The sequence below is a fragment of the Mobula birostris genome, chromosome 11 (assembly GCF_030028105.1).
Source record: "Mobula birostris isolate sMobBir1 chromosome 11, sMobBir1.hap1, whole genome shotgun sequence".
Classification (NCBI taxonomy): Eukaryota; Metazoa; Chordata; class Chondrichthyes; order Myliobatiformes; family Myliobatidae; genus Mobula; species Mobula birostris.
The window spans coordinates 52,308,665-52,321,408 of record NC_092380.1 but is presented as its reverse complement, the minus strand read 5'-3'; the positions used below and the strand labels follow the sequence as shown (position 1 = coordinate 52,321,408).

The window sequence follows — 12,744 nt, the reverse complement described above, 5'->3', positions numbered from 1 at the left end:
AGTAGGCAACTTCTCCAAATGCTAAGTAGTATAATTTATAGAATACTGAGGCATCATTTGATTCTCAGAGGATATGCAGATTTCCTTTTATAATATTTTAATTTTTCTTTAATTTGGATTTTTCTTTTAGATAGCAACACAGAATTTGCCTTATAAATCATTTACTTCCAAGGACTGTTTGTCAGCAGAGCTGAAGTGTCAATATTATAATTCCATCCCGCAGGCCCAAATGCTATTTCTGTCAGTTTGTCTCCAATGGGCAAGTATGTGATGGTTGGCCTGGCCTCGCGGCGCATCCTGCTGCACCCCTCCACTGAGCACATGGTGGCCCAAGTCTTCCGACTGCAGCAACCCCATGGTGGAGAAACCTCAATGAGGGTAAGTGTTACTCTGTTAGCCACTTAACTTATCACCAGCAGGAATCTTCGTATCTCCTGACAACAGCATATTTTGTAGTAATGATTGACTGGCTGTAGTTGTAGCCATTGCATTTATTTCCAAATCATTACTGCATGCATAGTATTGAAAGGTGAAATGCAGCCACAGTCACCTTAACTGTAAATTTTGTGGTGTACATTGACGTCATGATTTTTTTAAATGTGCTCTCTAGAGATCCTAATGTCAACAGTTCCAAAGGCTAATCAATAAGAAATGCCAATTATTTGAATAGCTCCAGAAGAGCAGGGAGAGCTAGATCTGCAGTGGAATCTACACCTACCTTCAGTATGATTGCCTAAGATATTAATGAATCTGTAACTTTGTCCCATTGGTAAATTTAGCATCGACATACAGTTGGATATAACATTAAACTATAATTATTTTCAGTGAACAGATGAAGCAGTTTAGATCAAGTATGCCACAGACACGGGGGAAAACTAAGGTTAGTGTTCCTCCCCCAGAACATTGCCATATATCCTTGCGGAGATTCATGGTATGGGATTTGTTGCGGAAGTGAAGTAGAGGTCAAGTATCATGCTTGAACTTTGTTGATCTGCAGTACAAGCTTCATGGCTTGTGTGGCGTACTCCAATTCCTATATACGTAATGATGCGGTGCATTAAAGATGCCTTCACTTGAAATCGAAATCTTAAAATGCACATCTGTACATTTTATTAAAAGCTTGTTGAAAATGGAAAGCTCTAACATTGGCCAAATCATAATGAAAGTTCAAAGTAAATTTACTATCAAAGTACATATATGTCACCATATACAACCCTGGGATTCATTTTTGGAAGCAGGCCCAATAAATCTATAGAATAATAACCATAACTGAATCAGTGAAAACCTGTACCAACTTGGGCATTCAACCAATGTGCAAAAGACAACAAACTATGCAAATACAAAAAGAAAAATGATAATAAAATAAATAAGCAGTAAATATGAGAACATGAGATGAAGATTGTCTAAACAGTGGATTGTACTTCGCATTAGGATCTGGGCCTTGCCATGGCGAATCGCTCTGTGCATTGAACATGCTTCCCAGCAATTCGCTCTGCACCTGGATTTCACTGCAGAAGAAGCCGTTATCAACCTCTGCTATTCAGCTTGGCGCTTAGAGCAATCCACCCTCGTACCCGGGTTAGTTGGATGGGCAACTGATCTCCTCTGTCCTGTTTTCTACCCTCCAAATTGTTCACTCCAACTGGCTCGGCTCCATCTCCAAGTGTGTCGATTTTGCAGCACACCAGCAGGGCACATCTCACGATGTCACTTTGCCTTCACTTGCTTCTTCATTGTTTGTGGTGATAGTTTACCATAATTTACCATAATTTACATTTTAAAGAAAATGTTAATAGTAATGGTTTTAATTGTATTCCTTTGCTTTCGAACTACCAGTAAGTTGTCACACATCTTCCGTAGCACCGTATTAGGTACAACTAAAACGCAACTTAATTAAGAACCTGCTTAAGTCAAGAAGCACAGGGTGGTGTGTGAATAGGATTTACAATGACTTTGGGTACGTCAGAGTCCCATCTGTCTTGTAGCGTGGCAATCGGAACTGTGCATCTGATACCAGTCTTTGATATCTTATCCTGAAGGAAGAAAGTTGTGATAATGTGATTAAATATTTTAATTGGATACGTGATTGGATGCAATCATCTTAGATATTACTAAGGATCAAGATGGTTGGAATGGGGGTTTTGTCATAAAATTTATCAACAGAAATTTTGGCTGGATACATACAAGGAAAAATTTCTTTATTTTCAGAAAGTCATTACTCCCTAGGATAGTAATTTGCATGGAATCTGTAGAGCACTTAAAAAGAGAATTTGTTATGTTCCTGGAAGGTATTTTCAATCAACAATGTGTCACTGGTTAGCTGTCACTGAAATGAAGCTGGAAAATCTTGGCTGAAAGCATGTCTGATTGCTTTTGAAGAACTTCCCAGAGTATCCCCTCAGTTCCTCAACTGACTGCAGGTTTTAGCAGTTTGTCATGAAATTAACTTGCTGAGGGTGGTTTGCTGGACTGTGGGGAAAATCAATGAACCCTTGTCAAGTGTTTGTAATTGGTTGCATTGTAAAGTTAAAAATAGGTCCAGTAGATTCTGGTTAATTGGAGCCAGTACATTTTGGCCAAATTAACCGGCTGCCCCATTTAGCCGAAGTTTCATGGAAATAGTTCAAAAGATATTAAAAAAAAATGACAAACGTTGGTATAACTGAGTAACAAATTATGCATCTAAATGAAATGCAGAACAAATTAGAACACTATCAATACTACTATAGTACTATAAAACTGTATTAGTTCCTAATAGTTATTGAAAGAGGAATTAATCCAGTGTACGCAGCTGCATTCTTTTGATTTACTGCAAATGAACCAAATTAGCGCAGGCACCTAAAGTAGATAATGGAGTGCCTTATACAATGCTGTCAATGATTGCATCCTCCAAATATTCATTTTCATTGTAACATTCAGATGACTGTTGAAACCTTCAAATTCTTTATAGTCCCTAATTTGTTGAAGTAGTGAAATCAGTTCATTTTCACTCCCATCCGTTTCTGCCGTCTCCAAGCCTGACTGCTTGAAACTGCAGTGAGCAAAATAGTTCTGAATTATCCTAATGCTGATATCTTGCCAAATTTCACTGCTTTTGAACACAAGTACATGCACCTGATGCTATTTAAAAACTGCTCACTCTAAGCACAGTGTAATGTCTAACGGCCACACATGTGCACACGCCTGATACTAGTTAGAAACTCTTCAGCAAAAGTCCCTTGGCCCATTTAAGCAGCATGGTGTCCCAAACTAACAAAGGGCATCTTGAATATTTTCTCAATTAGTTGTTGTTTTTTAAGAGTTGTCCCAAATAAGCAGCTGCCCCAATTAACTGGAATTTATTGTACATTCAAATATTCAGTAACTAAAATCTTCAACCACCCTGAAGCTCTTGAATATAATGACATTTATTACTTTAATCTGTAGAATGTGCTTACCTAGTTTCGAGCACGGCCAGCATTTGATCCTTGGGGCTTTAAACCAAAAATTAATATTTGTTGGTGAGTTTAATTAGGCTTGTCAGTTAAGCTATGATTAGAACTTAGTTCAAGTGATTATATTTGTAACTTCACTAAAAAAAAATATCAAATTCAAGTAATCCAAGCTTTAATTATTCTGAAATAGCTCTTTCAAATGCTGTGGTGATTGGTTTACACTTTATTGGAAAATTCTATTTAAATTCCTCTAAAGTCTACAAATGTATCTGGAAGATGAAGGTTTCTTACTGTGACATGGACAAAAATAAGTGAAAACGGAATGCTGTAAATGTTTCTGGATTATAAATTGAAGTAGAACATACTTCATCATAGTCAACCCTTAGGCAAGAAATTTTGACAGTGTTTCAGAACTGTCTAATGACTGCTAAACTCAGATAGATATTATACTGGAATTTATTTTGCCAGAACTGAAATCTTACATTGTTTGCATCTGTTTCCCTTTGATTTTTTTGTGTAATCTCTTGCCTTTCATTTATGTTTTTGTTGAAAGTAGTAGAGATCTCTCATCTCTATCAATTGCTTTCATAATGAGAAGAAAACACAGGATCACTTTGAAAATTTTCTCTTGGTTGGCTGCATTAGTGTCAGTGCTGTTAAAGATGAGGTTCAAACAGAAGCCCAGTGATCACTGTCTGTCATTGACTCCTTTGTTACATGTATATAGTTATCACCATGTAGCCACAGAACAAAATCTTGTTCTTGCTAAGCACTTTTTAAAAATGTGTTTTAATAATTTAGTTGTGCAACCTACCAAACATTTTTACCATTGAGAACTGCCATCTGATTGCAAATGTAACTCCTCTGATGTAAGGGAACTTGTGGGCAGAAAGACTATCAAGAAATGTAAACAAGCAGGAAGAAAAAATTGGGACAGCAATAAGAGGAATGCAACCCTAATTTTGGCAAAAACCTGGATGAGGATTAGAAATATTTGTGTAGTAACAGTGGAATGAGAAGGAGAATTTCAGGCTGATGAAATCACAAGGTCATAGGGAAAGAAACCCTTTCTGTCTGCTTTCTCTATGCTAGCTACAATACCCATCTATGCTAATCACATTTGCCTACATTGAGCCTGTATCCTTCAGCAATATTGTAATATCAGTCTCCAATACCTCCTCCTGCAGCCCATTCCAGATATTTCCCACCCGACGTGGAAAAACCTTAATTCTCAAATCTCTAAATTTCTCCCCTCATATGTTAAACATGGAACCTCCAGTTCTAGGTACCCCTGTCTTGGGGAAAATATTCTATCTATCCTATTGATACTCTAAAATTTTGTAAACTTCTATGAAGGCATTCCTCAGCCTCATAAATTTCAGAATAAACCCAGCCTACTGTAGTACTACTTAGAACTACAGCCTTATGTTGCTAATTCATGAAATGCATAATAAAATACACAAAACAATAACTTTACCCAACAGTTATATTGCTTTTGGTTACCAACAATTTAAAAAATCTCTACTTGTATTCAAATATTACCCACTATAGGTGAACTTGACCGGCATTCAATGCAATGAATTTTTCTGTGTCCTTGACTTAGAGTGTTCTTCTTGAGTTATCCTGTGAGGCCGTTTAAGCATTTTTCTGTATTTATCCCAGACATAGTCTGAATCTTTACCACTGATTATGTAGCTATAAGTCTACTTATTTACATCAGTGTACTTGTTTCTTGAACCTCTTCAATTTCCTGCTGCTGCTGTGTCACAATCATGGAACTGCTGGTTAACATGATTATCAGAATGTCTGCAAAATTTGCAGTTCATCAGGCAAGCTGTTACAAAATCTTGTGTATCAGAACATCCTTATCTTGTGCCTGCAGTCAAGGTCGACTATTCGAGCTGTTTCAGTAGCAGTTCTATTATTTTCTTTCAGTGATACTGAGCAGGTATCGATCAGATGACCTGCTTCGCCACACCTCCTTTCTTTCTGGGCAGCATCCTGGTGCACTCTCTCTATTGCTATCCATATCTTTCCTATAGTGTGGCAACCATTATTGTGCACAGTCCTCTAAGCGCAGTGGAACCAATAGTTTGTCTGATGGCTTTTATACTCAATGCCTCGACTTATTAAAGGCAAGCATGCAAAGTACTTTTTTTCACTACCCTATCCATCTGGATGGTGGCTTCCAGGGAGCCATAGACTTGCACAAAGAAGAGAAAATCTGCAGATGCTAGAAATCCAAGCAACACACAAAATGCTGGAGGAACTCAGCAGGCCAGGCAGCTTCTATGGAAAAGAGTGTAGTCAGTGTTTCAGGCCGAGACCTTTCATCAGAACCGAAGGAAAAAAGGATGAGAAGTCAGAGTTTGAAGTGGGGGTAGAGGAGGAAGAAATAGGTGAAACTGGGAGAGAGGGGAAGTTTACCGGAAGTATGAGAAATCGATGTTCATGCCATCAGATGTGGCTTCATCAGTAGACAAGGCCGTGGACTGACATAGACTTGCACCTTAGGTTTCACTGTATGTCAGTACTGCCTTGGTTACTGCTATTTGCTCTATATCTCCAACCAAATCTAAAGTACATTATGTCACACTTTTCTGGAATAAATTCCATCATCCACTATTTCACTCAATTTTCCAGTTTATTTGTCTTTAAACAACCTTCCTCATTACCTTTTATTCTACCAGTTGTGCTGTTTGTAAATCATACCTGCAACATTCTCAAGCAGGTAATTTAAATACACAAGATTCTGCAGATGCTGGAAATCCAGAGCAACACACACAAACATGCTGGAGGACTCAGTATTTCAGACAGCATCCATGGAGTGGAACAAACATTCAATATTTCAGTCTGAGGCCCTGCATCAGAATTGAAGGGGGAAGAAGCCCAAATAAGAAGGTGAGGGAGAAGATGGAGTACAAGCTGGCAAGTGAAACCAGGTGTGGGGGGTGGGGAAGGGGGGGATGAAGAGAGAAGCTGGGAGGTGATATGTGGAAGAGGTAAAGGGCTGAAGAAGAAGGAATCTGATAGAAGAGTTCAGTGGATCATGCACCAGAGGGAGGTGATGGGCAGGTGAGGAGAAGAGAAGGGGAACAGGGTAGCCAGAATGGAAAAAGAGAGAAGGTTCGGCAGGGGGAGGGAGGAAGAAATTACCAGAAGTTAGAGAAATTGATGTTCAAGCCATGAGGTTGAAGGTTACCCAGACAGAATATGAGGTGTTGCTCCTCCAACCTGAGTGGTCTCATCATGGCAGTGGAGGAGACCATATTACAAACTGGGATTGATCCCTGCAACACAACATTTGTTACAGTGAAGAAATACCCACCTATTACTAATTTCTTAATCATCCAGAAATTTTGAATCCAGTTTGCCAAAATGGCTCAGATCCCATAATCGTTAATCCACATGGACAGCATCTACCACCATACCTTCATCAGTCTCTTCTGTTACCTCCTCAAAAATACCAAACATTCTGAGATATGTGATCTCCCCTGCAAAAAAGTCTGCTGAGCTCTTCTGCTGGCCCTGCCTTTCAAAATGAACATAAATCTAGTCACACAGCTTCCTTTTCACTAATGCAAGGATCACCAGAATCAGAGTCAGGTTTATCATCACTGACAAATATTCTGGAATTTGTTTTATGGCAGCATTACAGTGCAAGGACTTAAAAAAAAACTATAGGTTACAATAAATAAATAAGTAATGCTAAAGAGGAATAGTGAGATAGTGTTCATGTGTTGATGGACCGTTCTGAAATCTGGTGTAGAAGGGGGTAGAAGGTGTTCCTAAAACATTGAGTTGTGTCCTTAGGCCCCTGATGGTAGTAATGAGAAGAGGGCACGTCCCAGATGGTGAGGATTGGATGCCACCTTGAGTCATTGCCTTTGGCAGATGTTCTCACTGGTAGGGAGAGTTGTGCCTGTGAATGAGCTGGCTGAATCTACAACCTTCTGCAGCTTCTTTTGATGCTGTGCATTGAAGGCTGTATACCAGATGGTGATGCAACCAATCAGAATGCTCTCCACAGTACATCTGTAGAAATTTGCTGGGGTTTTTGGTGACATTCCAGATCTCCTCAAACTCATAATGAAGTATAGCTGCTGGTGTGCTGCCTTTGTGATCACATTAATATGTTGAGCTGAGGATAAATCCTCTGAGGTGTTGATACCCATGGACTTGAAGTTGCTCACCCTTTCCAAAGCTGACCCTAAAATGAAATTGGTGTGTGTATTCTCTTGACTTCCCCTTGCTAAAGTTCACAATCAATTCCTTGGTCTTGCTGACGTTGAGTGTAAGGTTGTTGTCACGATACCACTCAATTAGCTTGGTCTATTTTGCTCCTGTACATTTCCTTATTGTCGTTTAAGATTCTGCCAACAATAGTGGTGTCATCAGCGAATGAATAGATGGCATTTCAGCTGTGCCTAGCCATGAGTGTAGAGAGAGTAGAGCAGTAAGTCAGTCACACACCTTTGAGGTAGCTCTTGTGTTATCAGCGAGGAGGAGATTTATTTCTGATCTCAACTGACTGTGATTCATTGATGAGGAAGTCAAAAATCCAGTTACAGAGGGAGGTACAGAGGCCCAGGTTCTGAAGCTTGTTGATTAGTATTGAGGTGATCTTAGTGTTGAATGCTGAACTGTAATCGATAAACAGCATCCTGATGTGTATATTGCTGATCCCATGTGCTCCAAAGCTGAGTGGAGAACCAGTGAGATTGTATCTGTTGTAGACTTGTTGCACCAGCAGGCAAATTGCAACAAGTCCAGGTCCTTGCTGAGACTAGAGTTAAGTCTAGTCATGACCAACCTCTCAAAGTACTTCATCACAGTAGATATGAGTGCTACCAAGTGGTAGTTGTTGAGTCAATTCACCCTGCTGTTGGGTACTGGTATGATTGACTCCCTTTTGAAGTAGGTGGGAACATCTGACTGCATCAGTGAGAGTTTGAAGATGTGCTTGAATACTCCAGCCAGTTGGTTGACATGGGTTTTCAGGTACGTCATCAAGGCTTGATGCCTTGTGTTGTTTCACCCTCTTGAAAAATGTTGTGATGATAGACTCTGAAGAAAACATCACAGGTTTACCAGATGCTGTGAAGATTTGCACAGGTGTGAATTCTCCCTTTCAAAGGCTGCATAAAAGGCATTGGGCTCATTGGCCAGTGAAGGAAGTAATAGCCTGCAAACTCTGCCTCAGCAGTCATGCATCCGATTCCATCTCTAACTTCTCATGGAATTGCTTTTTTGCTCTCTCAAAGGCCTTCTGTAGGTGTTCAGTGATTGCAGTGAGAGTAGTTGCCCATATTGGTTCAGGAGCCTGAAGTTTGAAAGGTAATAACTGTTCCTGAACCTGGTATAGGACCGAAGGCTCCTGCACCTCCTTCCTGATGGTAGCAGCTTGAAGAGAGCGTGACCTGGATGGTGGGGGTGCTTGACAATGGATGTTGCTTTCATGTGGCAGTACTCTTCATACATGTTCCCAGTGGTGAGGAGGGCTTTTCCTGTGATGAACTGGGCTATATCCACCACTTTTTGGAGGGTTTTCTGTTCTTGGGCACTGGTGTTTCCATACCAGGCCAGTCTAGATATTCTCCATCATGCATCTATAGAAGTTTGCCAGAGTTTTAGATGACATGCTGAATCTGTGCAAACTTCTAAGAAAGTTAGAGGTGCTGCTGTGCTTTCTTTGAAATGGCACTTGTTTGCTAACCCCAGGACAGATCCTCTGATGAGATAACACCCCGGAAGTTAAAGTTACTAACAACCTCCTCTGATCCCCTAATGAGCACTGGCTTATGGACCCCCGATTTCTTCCTTCAGCTCTTTGGTTTTGCTGATGTTCAGTGAGAGGTGGTTGTTGTAGCATCACTCAACCAAATTTTCAATCTTGCTCCTTTATGCCAATTTGTGGCTAGCTTTTATTCAGCCAACAGCAGTGGTGTCATTGGCAAACTTAAATGTAGTGTTGGAGCTGCGATAGCCTCACTTTCAAGTGAGCAAAGCAGGGGGCGAAACACACAGCCTTGTGAACCTATGCTGATGGTGATTATGGAGGAGATCTTGTTGCCAATCTATACTGACTGGGGTCTGCAAGGGAGGAAATCAAGGGTCCATTTACACAAGAAGGTTTCGAGACCTATGTCTTGAAGATTATTGATTAGTTTTGAGGGGATTGAAGGGCAAACCTTCAATAATCAGGGTGGCATGCTAGTGTAGCTCTTAATGTAATGCTTCACGGCACCACCAATCTAAAGATCGGGGTTCAATTCTTACTGCTGTCTGTATGGAGTTTGTGTGTTCTCCCCATGACATTGTGGGTTTCCTCTGGGTTCTCCAGTTTCTTCCCAAATTCCAAAAAGGCATATGGGTTAGGGTTGGTAAGTTGTGGGCAATGCTATGATGGCAACACTTGTGGACTGCCCCCAACACATCACAAATGATGACACAGATGGTGCATTTCACTGTACACAGTGGTACTGGAAAGTTTGTGAGCCCTGTAGAATTTTCCCTATTTCTAAATGAATATGACCTAAAATGTGATCAGATCTTCACATAAGTCCAAACGTTATACTTGTTCATTTACTTATTGAGAAAGAAGATCCAATATTACATGTATTTTTGGGAAAAAGTATGTGAACTGCTGCGGTATTGCATTCTACAAAAGCTATTTGAAGTCAGGTGTTCCAAACAAAAGAGATGAGATTGGACGTGTGGGTTGTAGAGGTGCCCTGCCCTATAAAAAAGACACATAAAGTCAGAGCCTGCTCTTCTCAAGAAAGATCTGTTTATGTGCACCATGCCTTGAACAAAACAACTTTCAGAGGACCTTAGGAGAAGAATTGTAGAGATGCATGAAGCGGGAAAAGGCTACAAAAGCATTTCTAAAGACCTGAGTGTTCATCAGACCACAGTAAGAGAAATTGTCTACAAATGGAGGAAACTCAGTGCTGTTGCCACTCTGCCTCGGAGTGGGCATCCTGCAAAGTTCACACCAAGAGTGCAATGTGCAATGCTAAAGGAGGTGAAAAAGAACCCAAGGGTAACAGCATAAGTTGAACTTTTTGGCAAAAATGAACATTTCTATGTTTGGAGGAAAAAGGGCACTGCACTCCAACACCAAAACCTCATCCTAACTGAAGTATGCTGGAAGGAGCATCATAGTTTGGGGCTGCTTTGCTGCCTCAGGGCCTGGACAACTTGCAATCATTGAGGGAACAATGAATTCAAAATTGTATTAAGACATTTTATAGGAGATTGTCAGGGTATCTGTCCATTTGCTGAAGCTTAATAGAAGTTGGATAATGCAACGAGACAATGGTCTGAAAGACAAGTAAACTAACAACAGAATGGTTTAAAAAGAAGAAATTTTGAGTTTTGGAATGACCAAGTCAAAATCCTGACCTTAATCCTATAGAAATGTTGTGGAAGGACCTGAAGCAAGCAGATCATGCAAGGAAATCCACCAGTGTCCCTGAGTTGAAGCAGTGTTGTAAGGAGGAATGGCCTAAAATTCCTCCAAGACGATGTGCAGGATCAACAATTACCGGAAAAGTTTGGTTGAAGTCATTGCTGTACGAGGGTGTCACACCAGTTACTAGAAGCAAAGGTTCACATACTTTTTTTAGTGTTATTTATTTAATTGAGTTCTCTTTATCTAGTTTTTGGACTTGTATGAAGATCTGATCACATTTTAGGCCATATTTATGTAGATATAGAGAAAATTTTACAGGGTTCCCAAACTTTCTAGCACCACTATATTTCAATGTATGTGTGACAAATAAAGTTAATCTTCTAACCTAATTTTCATTAACTAGAGTTGAACCTTGCCATCATTGCCTTTTTTAAGCTCACAGGGAGCATAGGCCATCAACTTTTTTGCTGTTAATATTTCTGTAGAAGGCAATTACTTTTTTACGAGGCTGAGTTGCTAGCTCAACACTCAACCCAGCACAATGGAAAGCATGCCTGGGGAGCCAGCTGGGTTCGAACCTGCGAACCTTCGCTCCGAAGTCCGGCGCTGATGCCACTACGCCACCAGCTGGCGTTACAGGGACATACTGACTCTGAAATCTTACTAATATCTAACTAAACTTAACAGCGTAACATAATTTAAGTTACTTTAAAGCACAAAGGTTATATTAACCCTGTTTTCCACATAATAATGACATAATTAATTGTGTGTACATTACCTAATCCATTTTATTGAGACTGTACAAAAGACAGCAGGTGTATCCTTCACTTTGTGCCCCAGAACAATGTTAAATTCCTCAGTGTTGTCATTTCAGAGTATCTATCTTGGGTCCAGCATGTAATTGCCATTACAAACAAGGCACTGTAGTTCTTCTACTTTCTTTGGAGTTTGCACAGATTCAGCATGTCATCTAAAACTTCGACAAACTTCTGTAGGTGGTGGAAGTATACTGACTGATTGCATCATGGCCTAGTATGGAAACGACAAAGCCCTTGAATGAAAAAAAACACTACAAAAAGTAGTGGATACTGTCCATCACAAGTAAGGCCGTCCCCATCATTGAGCACATTTATAAGGAGCGCTGTCACAGAAATGCAGCATCCATCATCAATGACCGTCACTATCCAGACCATGATCTCTTCCACCAGGAAGTCTCAAGCCCACACCACCAGGTTCAGGAACCCCTCAACTATCAGGTTCTTGAACCAGGGTGGAAAATTTCAATCACCCCAACATTTGAAATGATTCCACAACTTACAGACTTACTTTTAAAGACTCTGCAACTTGTGTTCTGAATATTTATGGCTTATTTTTATTATTATTATATGTTTTTTCATTTTGTAGTTGCACAGTTTGTTGTCTTTTGCACATTGAAAGTTTGTCCACCTCTATCATGTGCAGCTTTTTATTGTTTCTATTGTGTTTCTTTCTATTTACTGTGATTGTTTACAAGAAAATGAATTTCAAGGTGATATATGGTGGCATATATGTACTTTGATAATACACTTACTTTGAACTTTGAGAAGGTATTACAGGTATCATACATCATGTAACTGTGACAATAAAGTTATTAACTTCTACAAATTGAGGACACACTTTCTGCTACTTTTAGTTAGTTAGAATTGTTTGCAATCATATAAAATTTGAAAGAATCATCTGTAATTATGGTGCTTTGTATTTACTTTTCATGCCTACTCAGTGCAACAAAACAACTGATAAAAGTGGATATTAATACAGGGTGATACCAGTCGTAAATTGAGATCAGCTGCCCACCATCCTTCGGTGTGTTTACAAATTCCACATTCCTGCCTTGCTAATGCTATTGATTTTGCA

The 12,744-nt window shown here is 39.8% G+C and overlaps 1 protein-coding gene across 2 annotated transcripts in view; it reads left to right on the top strand.

The window, feature by feature from the left end:
- Nucleotides 1-12,744, top strand: part of LOC140205080 (activating molecule in BECN1-regulated autophagy protein 1-like) — a 417,476-nt gene that overhangs the window by 292,050 nt on the left and 112,682 nt on the right. For both annotated transcript variants that reach the window (XM_072272238.1, XM_072272237.1), the window contains one exon: nt 224-378. In XM_072272238.1, the coding sequence (XP_072128339.1) occupies nt 224-378 (155 nt within the window). The remainder of the gene's footprint in view (nt 1-223; nt 379-12,744) is intronic.